Source organism: Centruroides vittatus, unplaced genomic scaffold (genome assembly GCF_030686945.1).
Source record: "Centruroides vittatus isolate TY-2023 unplaced genomic scaffold, ASM3068694v2 contig_1035, whole genome shotgun sequence".
NCBI classification, from domain to species: domain Eukaryota; kingdom Metazoa; phylum Arthropoda; class Arachnida; order Scorpiones; family Buthidae; genus Centruroides; species Centruroides vittatus.
The window spans coordinates 2,994,860-3,019,542 of record NW_027120673.1 but is presented as its reverse complement, the minus strand read 5'-3'; the positions used below and the strand labels follow the sequence as shown (position 1 = coordinate 3,019,542).

The window sequence follows — 24,683 nt, the reverse complement described above, 5'->3', positions numbered from 1 at the left end:
CTTCTTAACACAACAAATGTAAAATAATTTTAAAGCTATTTTTTGAAATTGTGGAAAAATAGTTGCAGATCATATACAGTGGCCTACAATCTACACTATTCAAGTTGGAAGGATTTTTATAAACACACAATCTCAGATTAAAGTCAGAAAACTATATGCTAATTTACTTTATTGATAATGAATACATATTATTGAAGGTATTGTTATTTTTAAGAAAAAATATTTTATCCATTCATGATGTATTATTAATTTTATTTTTGCCATTTATTTATTTTCTTGTGTTACTGAATGATTACTGTTTCATTTATTAATTTTATTTCTTTTGTTTTTTTTAATTGTACTTTTGTTATTTAAATGAAAAAATGGTTTTTGATAATTACTTTAATAAAACAATCTAATTTACACAAAATATTTTAAAAGGATTTAATTTTACATAAACAATTTTTGAATTTCAGATGTTCCTAATCCACCTAAAATCACTGGTGTCAAATGTGAAGGACTGACTGCATTAGTAGAATGGCAGCCCAAAGGAGATCGACAAGCAGCTATTTTAGGATATACAATTCAGTTCAATACCAGTTTCCTTCCAGATGTTTGGGAAGATGCATTTGTAAATATACCTGCACCTGATACTCGTTTCAAGGTGTGAATAAATACAGATATTATTTTTTTATTTATAATATGAAAATTTCAGAAAAATTTTAAAAAATTTTTCTGAAATTAGTTTCTTTTAATTTTTCTGAAAAGTTAGATTTTATTTCATTTATAAAAAACTTAGAAATAAACATTTATTATCAAATATTGCCATAAATTTCAGGTAAAACTTTGTGTAAAAAATGTTTATAGTAATCCTCCCATTGTAAATAATTGCACTTCTATTTAATCATAAGAACCAAAGAACTAAGTTTTTATGAGTATATATATTCATAAGAACTTAGATCTTCATTTCTTATATATAAAACTATTTTACATTCATGACAATCTTAACTTAAAATCAGTTAATTAGTTTCCAAAAATTTCTGAAAGGTATTCAGTTAGTTGTAGCTAATAACTCAATTGGTTCATTTATAACATCATGATATTTTGAGACTTTTGGTAGTTAAAAAACTTTCATAAATTATAGTATAAAAAATGTAAAGCTTTTTCAAAAATGTCAACGTTATATATGTTAATATTTTATCATAGAGTATGCTTAAATACATTTTTCGAAGTTTTAAATAACTACTATTTTTAAAATAAAATATTTGAAGCATGCAATGTCATAACATTGTAAATGCTAGTTTTCTTTAAGTATGTTTTATTGAACAAATGAATTCTAAACACAATGTTTTCTACAAAAAAATATTGTGGTGATAGTGGTGCTGTAAGTGGCTGTATTTTGAATTTGCATTTATGAGCAAGCCCCATAACATTTTAAGTACCAAAGTGCATACAATGTTATGGCTTGAAAAGTTGTGACTTTTGATGCTTAAAGCATTATGGCTTGTGTTTACATCATTTCCTTATTCCAGAGAATTTGTAACCTAATGAGTTTTTTACCATTTTATTGTAAAATTGAAATGAATTCCTTCAAGACTTGAAGGAATTTATTCACTAGAAAAAGTGTTTATTTTTTATTTCTCCTGAAAACTTTTTTGGCATTTACAACATTATTTACATTTCATTTAATTTTTAAAAAATGCCATTACTTATTTTAATAAACTGCATGCTGTCTATAACTTTTTTCTATCTTGCAGCTGTACTTTTTATTAGAATATATACTGTATTTTGTTTTTAAACAATTTATATTAATTTATTTTGAAACAAATCAAAACTAATAATCCCAATGATAAATTTCTCTTTTCAATTATTTGCAGGTGTCTATGACACCGTGGGCCAATTATACTTTTCGAGTAATTGCTAGAAATAAAATTGGACCAAGTGCACCAAGTGCTCACTCAACTAATTGTTCAACACCTCCTGACGTTCCATACAGAAACCCAGATAATGTGAAAGGACGTGGAACAAGGAAAGATAATCTAGTCATTTCATGGACGGTAAATATTAAAAAAAAAATTATTAACTACATGTAAAACAAACTGATTTTATGTATATTTTAAATATGGAATTTAATTTCTTAACACCCGATAACTTTATTTCATGTAAAATTAATATTTTAAATAAATTTTTATATATAGTAATATAAACATTTAAGAACAAAATTGTATATTTTAATCATAATCATTTATAAATATATATTTTAAAAAGTTAATATAAAAACAAATTAAAGTTTTGAGCATATTACATTCAAAATCTGTTTTCAGGTGATGCCAAAAATAGAACAAAATGCTCCAGGGTTTTATTATAAAGTGTATTGGAAACGTGATGATATTCCAAATGCAAAATGGAATATAGAAGAAATAAAAGATTGGGAGAAAAATGAACTGGTCATAGAAGATCAACCAACTTTCAAACCATATCGAATTAAAGTAGAAGCTCACAATGAAAAAGGTTCTGCTCATGTTGCTGCTACTGAATTTATTGGTTATTCAGGAGAAGATGGTAAGAATGAAATAAAATTTAATTAAATCATTTATCTATATTTTATTTACAAAAATTGGATGAATATTGTTATTATATAGAATATTAATATTTAATATTTTACACAATTTTACACAATATTTAATAACCACAATATTATTAACTTGTGTAATGGAAAGAATCTTACACAATTAGTAAACTGAAGGCAATGAATATAAATAAATTTTTTTATTATATACATTGCTAAAATAAAATGTGAAATATGTATGTTAGGAAACAGTTAAATATAAATTTCAATTAGAAATTTTTATATTTTTCTGTAATTAAAAATTAATTCACAAATTCTCAAATCTGGTATCATCTCTGATTAAAAAAAAAAAAAGAATATTGAAAATATATAGACAGATAAATACATTCATACTTTTGTTTATAAAAATAAAATTAAAACATTAATTAAAATGTAAATTTGTTTTTAATCATATATTAATATTTATTAATTTTTATTTTATGTAGAACCAAAAGAAGCTCCTAAGAATTTTAAACTTTTATATGTAAAAGATGCACGATCAGCAATGTTTTCTTGGGATTCTGTTACTCCAGAATCTGTCAGGGGACATTTTAAGGGATATAAGGTAAATTTTAGTTTTTTTTTTTTTGTAATATCAAAATATAGAAATATATATAAAATATGTATAATTTTATGTCATAGAAGCATGTTTTTTTGATAGACTAAAATACATATAAAAAAATGATCAAGTTTAATTTTTATTCTATTTAACTGTCGAGTTCAAAAATATTCCAAGTTTACAGACTCAATATTTTCAGCTAAAGAAGTAAAAGCTGTATAGCTATTAATGCTACATATTTCTGAAAAACTCCATTGCTGTATTATGTATATTTATGAAGCTATTAAGTGTGACTACATTTCATATTTTTCAAAGCCATAAATTTATGTTGAAGGATGAATCAGTTGGACTTGGGTCCTTCTTTAAGTCGTCAATAACAATGCCATTTTTTTTGTAGGTTAATTACTATTTATTCAATCTTTTACAGTTGAAAATAATTTTATTAGATAAACCATAATTTTCCTTCCCTTTGTTGTCATTTGTACAATTTGAAAATCAATTTTTAGTTTCTTTCTTGCTCTCAGAATCTTTTCCAGGCAAACTATTGACCTAACTAATAGTTTCTGGACTCAAATGTGGGAATAAGTTACATCTAATTTTTTCAATTTCACTGCTATAAGAGGTTTATAATAACTGTTAGTAGGCAACTGTTATAACAACAGTTAGTAGGCAACTGTTATAACAACAGTTAGTAGCAAGGAATTCTTGTTTAGTAAGGCAAACCTATCTGTCACTCCAAAATCTGATAACATTTCCTGTGCTTCCACTTGAAACAATCAGCAGGGTCTCAAATCTGAGGACTTGGAACCTTGCTAATTGTTTAATGAAGTCTAATCAAGATGGCAGTGTCATCTTGATTAGACTTTGGTGCTGTCTAGCACATGAACCTAATACTTTGACTTCGGGCCTTTATAATGTCAATGAAAGTAGATCATGATCTGTTTTATGTTAAAAAACTGAATTTTGGCACATTTTCTTTTTATGCATGTAGAGCATCTAAAAATTGCTATAAATCTGTGTAATAAGCTGCAATTTCCAAAAAATGAATTTGGGACCTTTTTCAATGTATATTCATTTGTAATGGATGATATTCATTGTTATCACAATTTAATTTTATAATTTGATTAAAATACTTGGATTATTTGAAAGTATATGGCCTAACACAGAAAACAGATGATTCTTGGTTAGAAAGTAAATTTATTTTTCAATATAACCATCTGCTAGCTTAACACACTTATTCCAATGGTATTCCAAAGCTGCAATTTCCTCTTTATATGTTGATCACATTAATTGATGTTTACATAAACATTGACACCACAAATGCTCATTTAGCATTATTGTTTCTTTAACAATGATATTTAAAAACAAGTACTGTCAATATAAAAAACAAAATATCAGTTGCAATTTTATTATACAGCACTGTATTTCATAATAGATCACTTATTAAAAATTTGTGTAATATATATTTTTCAATAAAAATTGTAAATATAGTAATTGAAAATTTAAAAAATAAATATTTAACATATAATAGAACATCAAAACTTAAAATTACAGAGTAAAAATTCTCTGAAAAGCAAAATAAAGTTACTACTGTATAAAAATTTTAGAACTTTCTGTTCTGAAATAAAGAAATCTTTTCCTTACACATTACATAGTGAATTCAAAATTTCACACCTTTAGATGAATTGACAGGGTATTGTGTCAATTGTACAAAGGTTGTAAAATTTCCATTTCACAGAAACTTGTAAATGAGGAGACAGTTCTTAAAACCAATAAATAAACAACTTTTAATATCAAAAGGAAACAAAGGATAATTAGTCTGTGCACCTGTTTTGCATATTTAGATCTTGATGAATTTATTGTTTCGCCTTCAGTGGTAGTTTCAAGGACAATAGTAGGAATAAAATACCATATTTCATTGCAAAAAGAAATTCAGTGACAATTGGTAATTTAAAATTTATTGACTCGAGTGCTTTAAAAATTTATGGGACCAAAAAAAGTGTGATATATCTGAATTTGCAATATAACGAGAGGCTACTGTATTTATTATTTAAATAATTTTTATTATAACGAATACAATTAAAATAAAAAACGTTTTAATTAATAATAAGTAATTTCAATTTCAGGAAATAACTGAAATAAATTGTATGCGAACAAAAATAAAATCTAAATTATATTAATTAATTTGAAATAGATTCAAACGTGGACTCCAGAAGAAGGTGAACATAGACCACAAGAAGTAAGCGTGCAAGCAAATACTACACAAGCACTAGTTTCTATTTTCCGTCCATTTTCTCGGAATTCAGTACGTGTTAGAGCTTTCAATGAAATGTATAATGGCCCTGCCTCAGATGTTATTGAATTTAATACTCCTGAAGGAAGTAAGTTAAATGTTAGATGCATTTTAAAAATTTCAAGTAATTTTTAATAGAATAATATTTAGTTCTAATATTAAATAGATGAAAATATAAAATTAATAAAATTTAAAATATACAATGGAGTCAGTTGTATAATGAAAATGAGAATAAATAATTCCTTTTGTTATATGTTCTTGTTAATCATCTTTAAAGTCTGAACAGATTGAATGTTTTTTATTTACTTTTTAAAAAATTTTTTGAAGATGAAAATATATATTTTAATATTTTTACTTTTATAGAAATAATAATAATAATAATAATAATAATAATAATAATAATAATCACATTCAAAAATTAAAAAATCTTAATCATTTAATAATTTTAGCTCCTGGTCCTGTGGCCAATTTTGATGCTATACCAATGGGATCCAGTGCACTTTATCTTATTTGGAAGAAACCTTTAGAACCAAATGGCATTCTTACTGGTTATAAAATATATTATGAAGAAGGTAATAATATAACATTATATTATGATATAGTTTTCTTTATGGTGTTGTTTGAGTGTTTCCTATAATACATATATACTAGTGCCAGACTTAATTCAAGACAACTATAGTTTAATTAATTAATTAATAATAATAATAATAAGGTAAATATATTATTATCAACAGGGGTGGCCAACTTTTGTGCACATAAGATCTACTTTTTATCGTAAAAATGTGTCACGATCGACTTGTTGTCATAGGCATAGTCTAAGTGGTGAGGGGGAAGTGTGAAATACATACTAAGTTTATACACTGTTTCAGTACGAAGTGCACTCACTGCTTATGAGTCGAGTCATAACTGCATGCATACAGTTGCGTTCGGTTACAAATATAATACATTAAGTCAAGACATCGCTAGCGATCGACCAAAATTGGCTTGGCGATCGACCGGTCAATTGCGATCGACTTGTTGGCCACCCCTAATTATCAACATAACTTTGTTCTTTTACACAATAAATTTTATAAGGATTTTTATTCTAAATTGTCATTTTAAATTGTTTTAATGAATATTCTGTAGTTTCCCTTGTGAACAAAATGGGGGAGATGCAAATAATCAGTTGATATACAGTTCCATTATATCTAAATGTAGATAGGTATGTAAAACCAAAAATCTATCACAAATATACATATATATGACTGTACATAGATGTACATACAAATGTAACAGTAGTCTTACATATGCAGCACCACACACAATACAATAATATTTACATGAGAGTTGATCACACTCAATCAAAATAATTACCTTTGATCCATGAACTAATTCTTCAAAAAATTAGTTTTATCACTGAGTTCAAAGTTCTGATTAATCTTTGCCATTCATATCTGACCCAACTTCTGATGCAAGTGGATTACATATTTAGTCCAACTTCTTTTTCATTGTTGGTCTCCACAACTGCCTAAGCTCGTCATCTGTCTAGATCTTCTTCTCCCTCAAAAACACACACACACACACACACACACACATACACATATTGGGATAAACTTCTGAAAAGGTAACATTTCTCTCTTTGTCATATCCTTTTGCTCCCTAGAAACATTACCTAACCAATTTGAAGCTTGTCCCCTGTTAGGTCATTGTTATAGTAACCAATGGCACTCTAAGGGTACACTGATTGGTGGTATGAAAATAAAGAAGTATATAGAGCTAACCAGGGAATAAATGGAAAGAAATATATATACATACACATACATATACATATACATGCAGAATGGCAGAAGAAAATAAAACAAGGTTTAGTAATACTACAATTCCAATAAAAATTTATGACATTAAAATTTAAATTTAAAATATCATTTAAAAAGTAAGATCTTGTAACTGTAGAATTTTTTGATAACTCATTAAATTTTAATCATATTTGATCATTAAAGTTACATGATGTTTATTATTTATTCCAATAATATATTTTATTATAATTAACACTTGTCAGAAATTAATTTTGTGACTTATATTGCTATAATCTGACTATCAAATATTTTTTTAATGTTAAGTCTTCAGTTGGGATGAAGAACAGTGATGTAAGCAGTGATGTAGAAAATATGAGTTTTGAGAAATTATTGAAGATCTTGAAATATTAAGATAAATTGTTTTGCTTTCATCAAACCTAACTAGTTTAGTTTTAATTTAATAACAGTATGTTTCATTTAATTTTAAATGGTTCCATTACAATTCAATGTACATAAATGTGTGGAAAGATTCAGGGATCATATTTCCACGCAGGCATGTTTCCAAGAGTGGAAGTTATGATTTAAAAAGATTTCTATACCACAGATCATAGAGTTCAACCAATCTTATTGGTTGAATTCCAAGATTGACATTGTTTAAGCTTTATGGAGAGAATATTTTATTATATATATAAATAAGATTTATAATTTTGATAATTTAAGAATTCTTTGAATATGATTGTTTTAAAAGTCATTGTAAAGAGTTTTTGTTCTGAGAGATATAAAGTGTTTTTCTGTTTCAGTAAATGGAACTGAATTAGGTCAACAAATAGAGCGAACTCCTCCGATTGATGATCCTAGAGAAGCTAGAGCTAAATTAGCAGGACTTCATGCTGATACAAAATATCGTGTTACAATTCAAGCTACAACAAGTAAAGGAGCTGGTGTTCCATATTTTATTGAAACAAAAACAAACAAAAAAGCAGAAAGTGGTAAGTTTGACAAAGTATGTTACTTATAAGCTGTTTCCACTGTATTGACTATAAAAATGACTATAATCATTAAGCAGGATGCTTTTTTCCATAATAAACAATATAAATGTACTTAAAATGGACTGGATGTTATAATTTATTTTATAGTATGATATATTTCTCATAAGAAACAATATTGTTAATTTTTATATGTTTGTAATAATCACTATAGGTTTTTTTTAAGATATCTAATTTGATTTCAGGCATATAACTTTTGATTTTTTTTCCTTTTTTTGAATAATAATGTTAGTGTATTTGATTATAGACATGCAAATATTTAAAACAAGTTTATTGTAAAAAGATCATAGATGGATAGATGCTGTCTAACAAAGTCAAAATTTAATATAAAAATATTATAATTCTTTTACGTAGATTATATAATTGTATAAGTAAATATAGTTGTATACTTCTAAAATTTTTTAATAACTATTCCAGTTTATGAAATTTTATAAACAACTAAAAAAATAAAAACATTTTTTATTTCTAAATTTAAAAGTAATTGTGTAAATAGAAAGTGTTTATTAATAGAAATTTGATTTCTTTCAGAATAAATCATGTAAAATTCAAAGCTGGAAAAGACAATTCCATGAGTATAAACATTAGAAAGAAACTTGAAATGGTTAAAGAAGTCAGGATATTTATTTGGATTAAGCACTTTCAGAATTCTGATCTTTCTTAACTAATACCATCTTAATGGGGGAGGGGTTAGTACCAATGAGTATACATAGAATTTGTCTTCCAGCAGACTATCTCTCAAAGCTTATCTCATCGAAGTGCCTAAGCAGTCTTATTAAGGCCAAAAAAAAATGTCTTATCATGAAACTAAAAGCAGATTCCAAAAGATGATGCAGATCTTAGGCAGTCTGTACTCGGGCTTTGGAGCGATAACTTTCCCTATCAATCTTCAGCAACCAGCCAAATGTCTACTAGCTGGAGAGATTAAACAGTTGGCCTTGAAAAGAAATCTTGCAATAATGCGTTTGGTTCCTCAGTGGATGCTTTACTCAAGAAAGTCAGAACTTGGTGAGACAAAAGTCTTATCATCTCACTATCAGACAAAGAGAAAATACCTATAATTATCATTAGAGAAAAATATCTTAAACTTCTCAATACACATTTTGACATCAAAGCCAATGAAATGACACAAGGTCTTACTTGAACAGCTTTTGACTAAATTCCAGGCATTATGATTCCAGGAGTTTTACTTCAAAATTCCAGAAAGGCAGGTGTCTCCGAGGCTCTTTGGTTACTCTAAAATTCACAAAGGAGCATGGTGTTTCACTTATTGTTTTTCAGTTGTTGATCTTATATGCCAATAAAGTTCCTCTAAAATAGGTTGGAAGAGAGATTGGCCTACATTATCAGAACACAACTAAAACAAAACCTGTATGTACGTTGTCAATGATCTGTATCATATATTACAAGACATCAGACAGTTAAACCCTCCAAATATAGACTTTTGACTAATTTTAGATTATAAAAACCTTTATCTTCTCTCTTAAGTTGTACCTATTATACACTTTCCTGAAGGATTATTGACACAAGGTTGTATTATAATATGTTTAAATGATAATGTACTTATCCTATTTTAAGTTCAATGACAGGTGTTACATATAGTCTAGGGAAGTGCTGATTGGATCCCTAGACTATATATTGGTAATTTAAAAATATCTTTTAATTTGTTAAAGAAATGTTTGAATAAAAATGTTGATCAGTTAAATTCAAAAAGTTATGTACAAACTGTTGTTCTATACAAAGTTGCAGAACATTGAATTTTATAATCAAAAGATGGGATTAAAAAGTTCAGAAAGTGCTTAATTCAAATAAATATCCAGACACTTCTAATCTTTTCAAGTTTCATCCGATGTTTATAAATCATGTGCTCTCAACATGCAAATTGCATTCTAAAACAGATCATTATTCAGTTACAGATCTTTTAAATTACAATAAATTATTCTATGAAAAAATTTATTAATTGTAATATTAATTATAGAATTAATTGTAATACCACTAAATTCAAATACAGTAACTCCTTGGTTAACATGTTTCTTGAATTAACATCGTTTATAAATTGATAAGGTTCAAATAACACAGGTAAAAATTCAATTAGTGTGTTGTTATTTTTGAGGGCAGATTATTATTTTTAAGCTACTAGCATACATTCAGCAAACAACTTGGACGACAGTTTACATAAAAGAAACAAGAGTGTCATCTGGCTCAATTTATGGTGAAATTTCTCAAATGGCAATGTGACAAATTACTTGGCTATAGAAAAAATTAATTGGCATGGTCAAACAGTTTGCTTGAATTTGATGAAATTGTTGTCTTTTGATTAATTTTTTATAATGGTCTTCACCAATAATTTTGTGATAAACAAATTGGTATTCATAAATCATTAGATTAACCTGTTCAAGGTCTAGTTTTACAATGCTTGTCAGTAGTCACAGGCCAAGTTCATTTTTAATTTAAGCATTCTCTGCTTATCATTTAGAAAAATCAATTTGTTAGGTTTTTTTATGAATGAAAGTAGACCGATATTTTTTATTTACACTATTTCATGTGTAAAAATATTTGCTCTCTTGTAGCTTTTTTTGCTGGATATTGATTATATGTGTGGTGTTTATAAGCTATTTCAAAAAATTAGTAAACAATTTGAAAGTTTTGCAATTAATTCGATTAATTTGTATTCATTAAATTATTCAATTATTATACACTATTTAAATGGGATATATTAACTGAATTAAGTGAGGGATTACTGTAAGTAAAATTGATAAGAATAACTTTAATTATTGTAAAGAAATTTTTTAGATAAAGAATAAATTTTATTTAAATTGGAAATTAAATTAATTACTTTTTATTTAATACATTGTTTTTTGTTAATATTAAAACTTTTCTATTTCTTGTGTAGGTTAATAGTTCATTATTATTTAAAAACAATATACTAAAATAAATATTTTAATAGCACCTGATGTTCCTGACTTGGTATGGTCTCGGTTGCCTGATGTTGGAGGAAAAGCAGGCATTCGAGTTACATGGGTTCCTGCAGTAGATGGTCATCCTGGAAGTCACTTTTTTGTTCAGTATAAGAAAAAAGGTATATTTTCAATTTAAACTCTAATGATTATATAAGAACATTTTCTAAATTAAATAAATATTTCCATCTTTTGTAAAACAAATAATAGTTTGATTTCATTAAAAGTCAATGCAACATTGTTTTATCATTTTTTCAATGAAAAATGAGTTATTTTTAGAAGAAAATATTATATATTTTACAGGATTATTGTGAAGATTATTATTTGCTAAATTATAGTCCAGATGAATAATGAATAATGATAGTATTTATAATTTCATTTGCTGTTGTTCACTAAGTCAAACAAAATATTAGCAGCTTCCTAATTTAAATTTTCAGGTGCCATCAAATGTGCTAATGATGTATAAACAGTATTACCAATCATATCCTTTATTTGTCCTTAAAGATATAATAATTATCTTTGTAAGTTTTTGGCAAAAAGAATATAAGCAATAATACAAAATTTTCCTATGTAGATGAATGGCCTTGGATCACTGAAAAATGAGAAAATTCATGTTTTGCATTTTGTTTTAAATTTTAAATTCAAAATTTTTTAATTTTCTTAAAATTTGCTTTTGAATTTTTCAGTTCTGAAAGAATATTTTATAAGATTTGTTGATTCAATTAATAAACAAACTGATACAAATGAAGAAGACAAATTCAAATAATCCAATCATGCCTTAAAATTTATAATATAAATTTTTTCTTTTGTATTTTTAATCTTGAAGATCATTTACATATGAAATTTATGCATAATAAGTAATAAATGAAATTTAAATATTACAGTAATTAAACTATTATAGTAAGAAAAACATTAAAATCCAGCAATGATTTGCTATGAGAGAACATTTTTTTCAGCCATTAGATTCTAGAAATGGAATGAATGAATGAAAATGACAAAAATGTTTGTTCTTAATAAAATATTACTGAATTTTTGTTGTTATAGCTATTATGTGTGTCTAGTTGACAGTTATTATTTTTATTAATTAAATTACTGTATACATTTTCTATGATTTCTTTTAAAATTTTAGTATTTTTTAAATAATTCAACTTAATCAATAACTCTCTAGTCCTAGGATAGAATACACATACATAACATACCAATACCAGTATACTCGAAATTAAGAAATATTTACTAACAGTTTCATCCATTTATAACAGACATCTTCAGATATATAACACGGAACAAAATGGCTACAGTAAAATTGAATGTGTTTTTACGAATGATTTACAAGTTCAATTTAAAATTATTTCTGGAACAAAGTGTGTCTACAGTTTAAAATTATTTTTCATATACATTATAAAATGATTTAAATTATTTCCCAAAAAAAATTATGTATTTAGTTTAAGATAATTTTCTTAGTAACTTATAAAAGGAGTTAAAATAATTCTCCAAACAATTATTTTCACACAAATAACTAATTTAATTTAAATTGTATCCACTTGGCCTAGTGAGTTGTATATGAGAAAACTTTATGAAAGTTCAAAGAAAGCATGTGACACTGTGGATAGTGTGTCCATTCTTTGAAATTAATTCCTACTCCATTCATAAGTGCCCTATAGATTTCAATTGACTCCCAAGTATTTATAAACAGGTGAAACCATTAGTAAATATTTCTTAATTTCAAGTGTGCTGGTATTGATGTGTTGTGTATATGAAAAACTTAATTTGATATTGGAAATTGTATGATATTATTATTTGATTATGTGTATTTGTTTAAATGATTAGTGACTAATAAATGATAATAAAATTTGTAGGTGATACACAATGGGAAAGTACTGCAATTGAAGAAAATCAAGACTCAGTGACTATACATGGATTAGAATTAGGATCTTTATATGAATTAAAAGTAATTGCTGTAGATGGAGGCTTTCAAACTGCTAGCAAAATAGAAGAAATTGAAACCGGAGGACTTGGTAATTTTATTTAAAATACTTATGAATAGTATAATATGTATAGATATACTAATAATATAGATTTTCATTGTTATGAATATTAATGATTTTATAATAGGATAAACAGGAAATTTTATTTTAATGGATGAAACAAAATCAGCTTCCAATTTCTGCCAAGAAAATTGGAATTGATGTATTGTGATAGAAGCTTCTAATACCACTGTTTAAGAATTATATTATGTTAGAAACTTTAAAGAAATTGCATTTTTTATACGAATAAATGTATTTTTTATATTCATCTATAACTAAGGAGAAAATATTAATTATTTTGTCAACATATTTTATCCATTTTTTTGTAATAATCTGAATAACATACTGCAAAAGTTATCACTAAAATTTATTTTTATATTGTAATAAATAATAAATTGACAACTTTTTATTAATTTCATTATAATAAATATATAGCAATAGTTACACATAATATTAATTTTTTTGGAAATAATTTAGAACTGAATTATGTAAATTTTATAAAATATATGGGTAGTTTGAATGAAGTTATAGAAATGAAATCATAACAGTTATTCTCATTGAATATTGTATTATTCATTTTTATTATAATTATTCCAAATTGCGAAGAAAGAATTGAGAACAAAATTATTTTAATATGAAAATTTCATGACTAAAACCGATTTTATTATAGTAATATTTAACATTTTAAGTAAAATAAAATTCAAGTATGTAATTTCAACAGTTTCCATATTTTAAAAATTGGCATCAGGTTAACAGAATTTGGTTTTTAATGAAGTTTTGTTTTTCCTGTCATTTCTAGCCATAACACAAAGTTTATTTTGTTCTATTTAATGCAAAAATTTATTTGAAGAACTATGATATGCATATTTTTGTTCTGTAATATTCTGCATTTTCATTAAAGCAAAATAGAATATATATTGTGCTGATTCAAAAAATAAAACTAATGCCATTTTTTTACAAGAAAGCTATAAAATATTACAGTACTAGACGAAATATCTGGCAACCTTAGAACTGTAAGTGGTCCAGATTTCGAGATTTTTCTGGACATAAGCTAAATATATATTTATAATTTAATAAAGAATGGAAAGTAAATAACGAAACTGTTTTTAACACACCATATATCAGCAGTCACACTGGAAATGGTATCATGCAATATATACATCATGAAAACCAAAACATAATGGCCACGTGGCAAACTACAGCTGTAGTATATCTGCTGTACTATAGCTTGTCAAATTCAAAACTTGCCAGTTTAAAAAAAAATGCCAGTTTTCTGGTAATTCTGGATTTCTGGAAGCTAGATATTTGATCCAATACTATATATGATAGTTATTTGTGTTTTTACTGATGAAATTTTGTAAGGATTTTTAAATTTTATATTTTTATATAATATTTTTAAATATTCTATTTAAAAATATAATATTTGTATAATAAAAGTATTTATAAATCTATATAATAAAATATAATATTATTAAATGTAGAATATTATTGAATTTCATGTCAATCTGCTTTACTGTTATTCCAAATGCTATGAAAAGAATTGTAAATTTTTAAAAAATATCATTATTTAAAACAAATAGAATAAAAGTTCTCCCAGGTTAGATTTTTGCTCTGAGAATTAGGCAAAATCTTCACTCAACATAAAGTAATATTTATAAATTATTTTAAATTCTTTTCAGTCTACATGAATTAAAAATATTTTTTTGCTTATCTGTCAAGAGTTTGACCAAATGTTAAGGAATGGAATTTGACGTATTTAAATCAAACCAGTCATGAAAATTATTGTATAAGATTGATGCTTTTATTGTCCTGACTAGCTAGTCATCTAGCTAGTGATAGTAAATAAACAAGCTACCTTTTTTACTTTCCTGGCTATTATAACAGAAGGAAAGTATGGCAATCTGGCAAAAAATAAGCCCCCCAGAATTTTACATTTTTTGGGCTCAGGACACCTTGAAACATTGAGAAATGCAAAACAATTCAGGGGTCATTTCTGTATGTATGGATGTTAGTGTGTGTAGGGCATGATTTTGTTCACAGTGTTTGAAGCTTAATAACTCTTGTGCTTTTTTTCAAAAATTTCTGAAATTTTGCATGGAGGTTTGTTTATTAAGGGAGTTTATGCTATTAAATTTTGATGATTAAAGATCGGGAGAGTGGGGAGGTAATAGGGGTCATGTGTATCTTTAGTTGGGTTGGACTTAATGATGATTTTACTCACTAGCATTTACAATTTTTTGTAAAACACATCCCTACCCTCAAAATTAAGCCTTTTGCCATTTTATAATAGTTACAAGTATAAAAAGTTTTTAAAATAAAATATGATAACAAATGGTGCCACCAAAATTTAAAAAATATTGCCATGAAAATTGAGCAACTCATTGCCTGTTTTTTTTATTATTATTTATTTTTATCATCATTATTATATTATAATTACGAAATAGAAAATAATTAAATTCATATCATACTCAACAGAAAAGATACGAATACATTACATATATATATATATATATATATTTTAATGTTTAAAAGTAATAACATTTCAGACAAATAAAAGAAAAACTTGGTGATTACTCCATGTATTTTCTCTATTAATATAAAAACAAGTAAAATTTTAATAGGTGTTGATCTTTTATTTTTGAGTCTTCAACAAAAGTATTTATAAATCTTTTTGTAATTAGAGTACTTCTAAAGAAGTTTCTAGAGAATATGTTAATTAAAAAATAATAATGTTAAAGATAATCATGAGCAAAATTTCATATAAATGAATATTTGATAATACTTGACATCTTTAAATATCAAAAAAATCCCTTAAATGGTTTATTAAATAGTTAGAAATATTTTTAGATGACATTATCCAATTTGTGAACCAACTTAAAAATTGTGCAAAGAAGCAAATAAGACTATATTGAAATATAATACTAAATTTTTTGACATTTTTTTTTATTGATTTAATAAAAATAGTGTTTATATTATAATTATTTTAGCTTTTTATTAAAAATTTTTAAATTATAAGAGTTGGTTTTTCTAAAGTTTATTTGAAAGATTTTACTTCATTTTTAATACATATATTGTTGAAAAATTTAAAATATATAACAGATATAATAATTAATATTTTCATATTCTTATAAAATTAATTTTAGGTGTTTTCCTAGTTTTTGACATTTACATTTTGCAAACATAGTTGATATATCTATTTTATTTGAATAATCTGTAATGGCTTTAAAACTTGCTAAAAGCTTTAACTTCTCTATTCACATAACCAGGAATAGATTAGTATATTTATTAAACCAATATGACATTTGAAAAATAATTATTAATAGGGAGTGATAATTTAATATGCATTTTGTATAAATTCCTACAGGAATTTACTTTGAACATAAGAATTCGAAAGACAAATTAGATTGGAAAAGATGGTATATGTTTTATATATTTTAAAAATTTTACTTTAATAAAAATTATCACATAATTAAAAGTTCAATTTGATATAAATTTTTATTTACAGGAGGATCTTAAAATATATTTTTGATGAAGAATAAAAATAAAATTTGATTTAAAAAGTTACTAAATAAAATTTTATAAAAGAATTTTAAACCTTAAAATCGTTATTTAGCAAAATATATATAATGACAAATATTTACTGCATCTTATAATTTTTATATTAATTGTATATTCTTTGTTATGATGTAAAATTTATTTTTTATTGCTTTTTTAAAGTCATACATTTAATTGTTGCTTATTTGCATATATGTTAATAAGTATTTTTTTATGCCAGTTTAAAAATATGGTTTATATATAATTATCACTTATACCACATTAGTAAAGAACTACAAATTTCATATTTTAATCATCAATATTTGATAATTTAAAACAGGAACAACAACTCAAATTTATCAGGAATGTTGAGAAATTTTCATTTTTATAAAATGAAGAAATGAAGTCTATTTCAAGATCACATTATCATTAATGGAAATATATTTTTAATATATAAATTTATTATTATTAGTCTCATAAAATATGGTCAACTCTTGATTATCTAGAAGTGGAAATTAATTAATTGAATTAGTTTACTTCTATTTAATTTACTTACATTTAAAATAATAAATGTTATTTACAATTCACAATTTGTTCAGGCTTCTTCAGTTAATAACTTAGAACATAAAAAACAATAGAATGTAGTTTAATTTTCAAAATTTTAAACTTTATGATCATAAAACATCTGATACAAGAAACTGTTAAGTAAAATTAATACAAGCAGTACAAATAACTTAAAATGATTTCAGTTATTTGTATCACATGATTATAATTCACAGAATAGTGCCAAGTTTCACACATTTTTATGACAATTATTTATATGGCCAGTTGATTGGTAACTTCACCCTTTTAATATATTCAAATTTATTGACTGTTTGTTCCTGTTAACATCTTTCATAATTATATTTTTTCTTAATGAAGTAAAAAAATGTAATAATGATATTTTTTATTCATTAGAATGACACAAAAATTAAAAATGGATAAACTTGAGTTGACTTGACAGGACTTAAAAATGAAATTATTTTGTTTGCTTTGCTTGTTTTTTTTTTATACATGTAAATGCTTGAGAAAATTTATATTGTAATTTGCAGTAAAAGATTTTATTAATTGACAATTAGTCTGTAGCATTGTATAATTTTTTTTATTTTTGTTGCGTTTATATAATTTTGTATATTGAAATGCTTTAGTTGACAAATAAACATAATTTTTTTAAAAATAACACAAGTATTATATCAATATGTATATTATATACAGTTTTTATAAGTAATGATTTATTTAAATCTTTTTATCTTAATTTAGGAAATTTTTATGTAAGTTTAAGTTTTTTTAAAATCTTTATTTTACAAAGAGCATAAAATTGAAAATTGATTCTCTATAAAAGAATAACAATAATTTATTTATTAAAAAAATATTACTGTTCTTAATTTCTAGTTAAAGTATTTCAACAGAAAAAAAAATATTTACTACAATTACTTTTTAATATATTATAATCATTTTAATATATCAAAAACTGTTAATTTGAAAAAGATGGCTTAATATTTTGAATATTACTTATTGACATATGATTTTAAAGAAAATTTAGGCTCATTTAGTATGTAATTTTTACCAAAACTTAAAAAGTCTAAACCAGGGGTCGGCAACCTTTTTTCGCTGTGGGTCAAAATAACGAAATGTGTGTATTAAGAAGACGTTTCGGGTCAGTGGTATTTTCATTTTAAAACAGTCTTTTTTGGTGAATAATAAGATAAATTTTATTGAAAAAATAATTACAATACGCTTTAAACTTTAAAACATAAAAATTAAAATTAAAATTATTATAAAAACAAACATAACTGAATGAATTTTATTTTTCTCTTGGACATCAATGGCTCCCCTGATGCTGAACTTGAGACCTCAGTTTAGTCAAGTCTGGCTTATAGTTTGTCATTTTAAGACAAATACAACCATCTGAATTTTCGGTAGTTAAGCTGCTCCTGTTCTTACTTAAAATAAATTTCATGCATGAAAATATTTGCTCACATTTATAAGTTGAACCAAATGCCAACAAAATGGCAAAGCACATTTTTTTTCAGAGATGAAAACTTTGTAGGATGTGAAGCCCAACACATTGATATCATGGAAAGATCATAATCTGAGTTTTCCAAATCTTTCCACAATGTCTTGAATTTATGTGGGCTCATTTCAAATGGGTCACTTGAAATGAGTCACAGGTTGCCGAGGCCTGGTCTAAACATTAGAATATTCTGTTTGTGTAATTGTATGTAATTGTACAATCATGGAAAAATTTGAATTTTGTAGTTTAAAAATCATATTCATATAATGTGAGATTACATTCAATTAAAATCATTCTTTATTTCCAAAAATTTACAAATTTTTTTCAGTAAATATTCATGAAATAAATTTGAATTAGTTTGAGTTTATATAACTTTTTAAATTTTAATTTGAAAATTATTTTATAAGATGGTCTAAAATGTGTAAATCTGAAATGTTAATGTTTTCAATTGTTTTTAAATTTTATTAACTCAGTAATGTTCCTTGTAATTGGATAATGTTTCAATCAGTTTAAATAGAAGAATTTGATATTTTTTATTGGGATAAATATTTTTGGAATTTGTATGTTATATTTAGAAAACTTGAAATGAAAACTGATCTTGTACATGAAGTTTTGCAACCTGGGTCTTTATTTTTATCTTCATTCATATATATTAAACCTTTCAGCAGTGGGAGAGTCAGGTATGGTTTCTACCCCTTAGTAGTGGAGAATATACCCGAAAAATTTTTTAAAGTATTTTTTCACGCAATTTTTCTCATTTCCGTTTTAGAAAAAGTATTTGTAAACAGTTATGTCTAGTAAAGAAAAGTCTTTTTTTATTGTTACATAATTCATTTTTTATGTGAATTTTTTTTGCGGTAGTTTTTGGCTAGATTCTGGTGATACCCCCAAAAGAATTTAACGTATATATACGTCCCTCACCACTGCCACAACTGATCTTGTACATGAAGTTTTGCAACCTGGGTCTTTATTTTTATCTTCATTCATATATATTAAAGTTGATGGAATAGGTCAGTAATACAGAGATTCTGGCATCTTTCTTTACTCTCAGATGGATACCTTGTATACAAACTAAAGTTAGACCTTATACCTTCATACTTTAAATTTGCATTACTGTTTTCTTTATATCATGAGTCATTATATATGTTTATTATTCAAAACCATTACATGTTCATAGAAGTTTTTGCATTAAATTCAATTTATGATTAAAATACTGAAGTATATAAACATTAGCTACAATTTATTGATCAGATTAAGATATCAAAACTATAGACATCACAAGACAGTTTTGTTTTGTAGCAAATACAGCAGTTCAAAAAGTTGCTACACATGCTCAAATTCTTAGACAAGTTTATTGTTGATGGATAGACTACAATGACCCTATTCCATAATCTTCTTGCTCTCCTGATCTCATCTCTAGAGTTTTTTTCTGATCTAGTATTATTTTAATAATATAGTATCTTTGAATTCAAAATAATTCATGACAAATATTTGATTTTTTAAACGGCAATACTCATAAATGAGAATTATTTTATAATATCGTTTTATTAGCTGCTATTTTGATAACTTATATTATAATATAGTTATCAAAATAGCAGCTAATAAAGTACAGTACTCTGCAAGGACTGGAGACATTAAATGTTAACGATATAATTTTAATACCTGTGATTATCCTGTTGACAAACGAGGTACTATCTAATTTTCTTATCACTAATGAATCTAAATTCCTTTCTCAAATTTGACAACAGCCATAAAATTCATATGACCTAATGGACAAGCGATTAATGCAGACAGAAGTTGATGAGTTTTACCGTATGATGATATAGTGGAAGTTTTGTAAAGATATTATATGTGAAAGTTCATATACGTACTAACTATGTACCAATAGTGACTATTTCTAATTGCTGTTAAAAAATTTTTAATTTAAAAATAATATTGGCTATCTACTGGTTACTTTCGAGTTAGTGACATTCTCCTCATGTCGTTTTTCAGTGGCACCTTGGAAAAGAGTTATGTGCATTGTTAACGTGTGAAATTTATGCTATTTTCAAGTGTCGCCAGTAAATAACGATGACAGTTGATTCCGATGTTTGTTATAAAGGAAGAAATTAGATAACTTTTTCTTGAACAATTTTTACAGAATGTCGAGTTTCCGAAACTCTATTATATTGATAACTGGCTAAATCTTTGGGAACATTTTTTATTCCGAAGACCGTACTCAATTTCAGGTTTTATTGCAGGTTACATAAGTGTTATATTTTTTGTGCATATATTCTGAATATATTTCGATAGACGTTTATACTGAAAAAGTAACAGTAAATGTAATTTCATGACCCAAAATTAAATTTGCTCTATATTTTATTGGGCCGCTGAAGTCATAAATCCACAAAAGATTGCAGATTTCCTATGTCTGGAGTAAATAACGATAAATTTGGAAAAATGATTTTATAAGTTAAAAATTGGAATGTAAAAGAATAAATTTTATTTCAAAATTCAAAACACAAGCGATAAATGTCTTGTGAACAACAGTATCGTGTAAATTACTCTTAAAGTATGCATTTGACAATTTTTCCAGATGAGTCTGTATAAGTGCTTTTCAAATTAATTTATATCAACCGTGGATGAATTTTAGTCAATCCGAATTGGTTTAATTTGAAATTTCGTTATTCTTAAATTAATCGTTACAATAATACTCCGAGTTACTTAAGTAATACAGACCGTAGGCCTTTATGTAACTTGAATTTTATGTAAGTCGAATTTGTAAATTTCTTAAGTGTAACTACGTAATTAATAACTCAATACTGTATTTATTATTATATGTGTACTGTACATATATTATTTATTATCTTTTGTATAAAAGAATTTACGATAAAAGAGTGCCCTGTACGTGCTTACAATTAGACCGAAAATTAAATGATTAGCAGAGCAATAAAGTAATAAATCGGTACAGTGCGAAAGAAAGAAAGGAAGAGAGAATGAATGGATGAATATTTCAAAATAGAATAATTCTTTGTAAAATTACACGTTATTCAGATTTTTTCCAATTTTTGACAGTTACGTTTTACGTAACTGCAAATTTACGTAAGTCGCTACGTAACTCGGAGTATTACTGTATTTAAGAATTAAACATTTGGAGTGAAATTAAGTTTAAATTTGAAAAATTCGTCAAATTTACAAAAGAAAAGTCATTTCTAATGAATATTGTTTCTGATTATATCTGCTCAGTGTAGCATACTGAGAGATTCTAATGCAAATTCTTTCGAAAAACAATAATTTTCAGTCGAATTAATATGGAAATCTTCCAATGTACGAAAGAAAAAAAAATTAACATATTTTAACTTTCAAATGAGCAAAATTGAAATTCAAAATAACTTAAAAATTCATTTGTATAATGGAGAATATAATGTAATTCGTTAAAATTCATGTAACAGAGAAGGAGAATTCTTTATATATTTATGAGTTATTGATTTGAAACATCAACTTTAAAGAACTGTAAATGATGATTTATAGTTCCTTAATCATTTAGTAAATTATAAAATGAATAAATTAATTTTATCAAAATTTTAAGATTTAATAAAGAATTTTAAAACTTGGCATTTATAAGAACCAGAATTAGTACATTTATAAAATTTCAAATTAATTTGAAATAACTAAAAAAATTAAAATCTAAACAATACTATTCAAATATTGCTGTTCAGTAAATATTTTCCTATTAAACATTTGTCATTTCAATATTTTAATATGGATAGTGAATTTATGAATAGCTTATATTAATATACTTAAGCCTGTCAGTTTTATTATTTTGACAACATTCATCACTCCTTCAAAGATTTCTTCAATATTCCTTTATCCTCTTCAAATGTATAAAGGATTTTATCCATTGAAAAGGATAGGTCAGCGTGATATCACAGTCCTCGATGAGACAGGTGGTCCAAAGGCAGACTTAAAATTAATGAAAATTAAAACCTTTTTCAACGATGATTCACTTTTAACAGTTTACTTCCAATTTAATTATGTTTTCACATGTACTCAAAACATACTATTAGATTTATTACGTTATAAATGGCACAGTATGTCCCAAATCTAGGTACTGTAATACTCCCACATAGGTTTAACAAAAATTAGACCTACATTACTCAGTGGTATGTAGAATTTTTCAGACATTTTACTGGTCCTTGGGCTTAAAAATGCTGAGAAATACTGTTCTAGGTTAAACACCAGTTAGCAAGTAGGCTATAAATTTAGTTTAGTTATACACCAAAATGTTCATAAACGTCCATCACTCATTATTCTAGCGTTATAATTAGAAAAGATTTTAATTAAGAAGTTGAATTAAATTAGTAGTAAATAGTTATTAGTACACTAGCTTTATTTATTCTGTAACACATTAGAAGCTATTTGTAGATAACTCTAAATTTATGTTATTAATTTTAAATTGCTTTCTTAATTGCTATTATTGGTAATAAGTAAAACGTATTTATTAATAAATTGTGTTTTTTAAAGGCGAATCGGTAAAAAAGTATTCAATGTTATATTTTTAATTTCTGAATGTTTTTTTTTCCGAATATGACATTAAATTGGTGAAGAATATTATAATGTCATAATACTGTGTATGACAATTACGCGACTCAAATCAAATGATTGTAAGTTTCGATGAAAAATGAATTTTTTAAAAATATTATAATGCATATTTTACATTTAAAAGCATAAATACAGTCGAATCCATTTAACGGAGCATCGGATAAGGGAGCAATTCGCTGGAGAACACTCCCCCCACATCCCCGATTTTCTCTCCTATATTTCACATTAGTGGGACTCCCATTAACAAAGCATCGGATAGTAGAGTTGTTCGTTTAAACGAGTGTCACGTGGGCGGCATTTTTTAGAGCAGAAGTATTATGTATGTAAATCTCCAGGGGATAACCCACACCAAATTGCCCCTTGACCTAGTTAGGCGACTCCGCACCTCTGACCTTTGTCTTCGGTCAGTCGTGCGTTAGCTGTAGTAGCACTTAGACCTGGAGGCACAACGTTACGTTGTATTATCACACAGTTACGTTTATATTATAATAAAGTTGACAAGTAATCGTTTATTTTACGGACACAACAAGAAGTAGGGATGCATTATTTCAAGGAAGAGTCGTAAGTGCCTATTTTTAATCTCAAGGAACGTCGTCATCCGAGGCATGGTGACAAAAGGCTTTGTCATTACAGTATTTGTGGAGATTTGGTGAAATACATGATATGGTTAAAAGAAAACGATTGGAGGAAGATGAAGACGAAACGGAAATTGTTTACAAATCAGCAAATCTGTTTCCCGTACAGATGTACTGTTTCATTTGGGCATAGTGAAAAATATTTAGACGAAAATTTTATCGACTATGAGGCATTTTACCAGATCGAGATGATTAAAAGATGCGAATAGGCTAATCGTATCTAAAAGAAAATTATGGACTTCTTAACTAAATTCTTAAGTCGCTTATTGCATGAATATGAAAATGAACTATTGCACCATCGTGAGTTGTGGTAATAAAATTTGATAGAAAATAACTTTATTCTTATAGTACTGTACTTATTTTTATACCGTGTGACCCATTACAGAGCTTTCAGAAACTTTGGAGAAAGGTTGTTCACATTTTCAGTTAGGTTTCCTACTATATTTCAAGAATGAGACGAAAGTAATTTGACTGGCAAATACACTGTAAACCCATTCGATTATTCCATAAAACGATAAAATTTATGATGTAAGAGTGGGAACTAAATGAAACAGTAAACTTATGTAATAATGAATTTTAACGTTTATAGATATATTAAGTTATCTAGAGTTCCTAAAGTATGAAGGGTTGGAGAGATTCGAA

General features: G+C 25.8%; 1 protein-coding gene across 5 annotated transcripts in view; it reads left to right on the top strand.

Moving 5' to 3' along the window:
- LOC136969588 (neuroglian-like) overlaps nt 1-24,683 on the top strand; it is a 146,973-nt gene that overhangs the window by 107,240 nt on the left and 15,050 nt on the right. Inside the window, exons 13-23 of one of the 5 annotated variants that reach the window (XM_067263824.1) lie at nt 456-643; nt 1,857-2,036; nt 2,304-2,541; nt 3,034-3,152; nt 5,341-5,527; nt 5,889-6,011; nt 8,015-8,203; nt 11,205-11,336; nt 13,071-13,229; nt 16,603-16,654; nt 16,744-16,792. In XM_067263824.1, coding sequence (XP_067119925.1) covers nt 456-643; nt 1,857-2,036; nt 2,304-2,541; nt 3,034-3,152; nt 5,341-5,527; nt 5,889-6,011; nt 8,015-8,203; nt 11,205-11,336; nt 13,071-13,229; nt 16,603-16,654; nt 16,744-16,777 — 1,601 coding nt within the window. In that variant the 3' untranslated portion in view covers nt 16,778-16,792. Of the gene's footprint in view, nt 1-455; nt 644-1,856; nt 2,037-2,303; nt 2,542-3,033; nt 3,153-5,340; nt 5,528-5,888; nt 6,012-8,014; nt 8,204-11,204; nt 11,337-13,070; nt 13,230-13,326; nt 13,491-16,602; nt 16,655-16,743; nt 16,793-17,112; nt 17,237-17,729; nt 17,997-24,683 lie in introns of those variants that run through there. The other 4 variants (XM_067263839.1, XM_067263832.1, XM_067263848.1 and 1 more) reach the window with 4 other exon arrangements.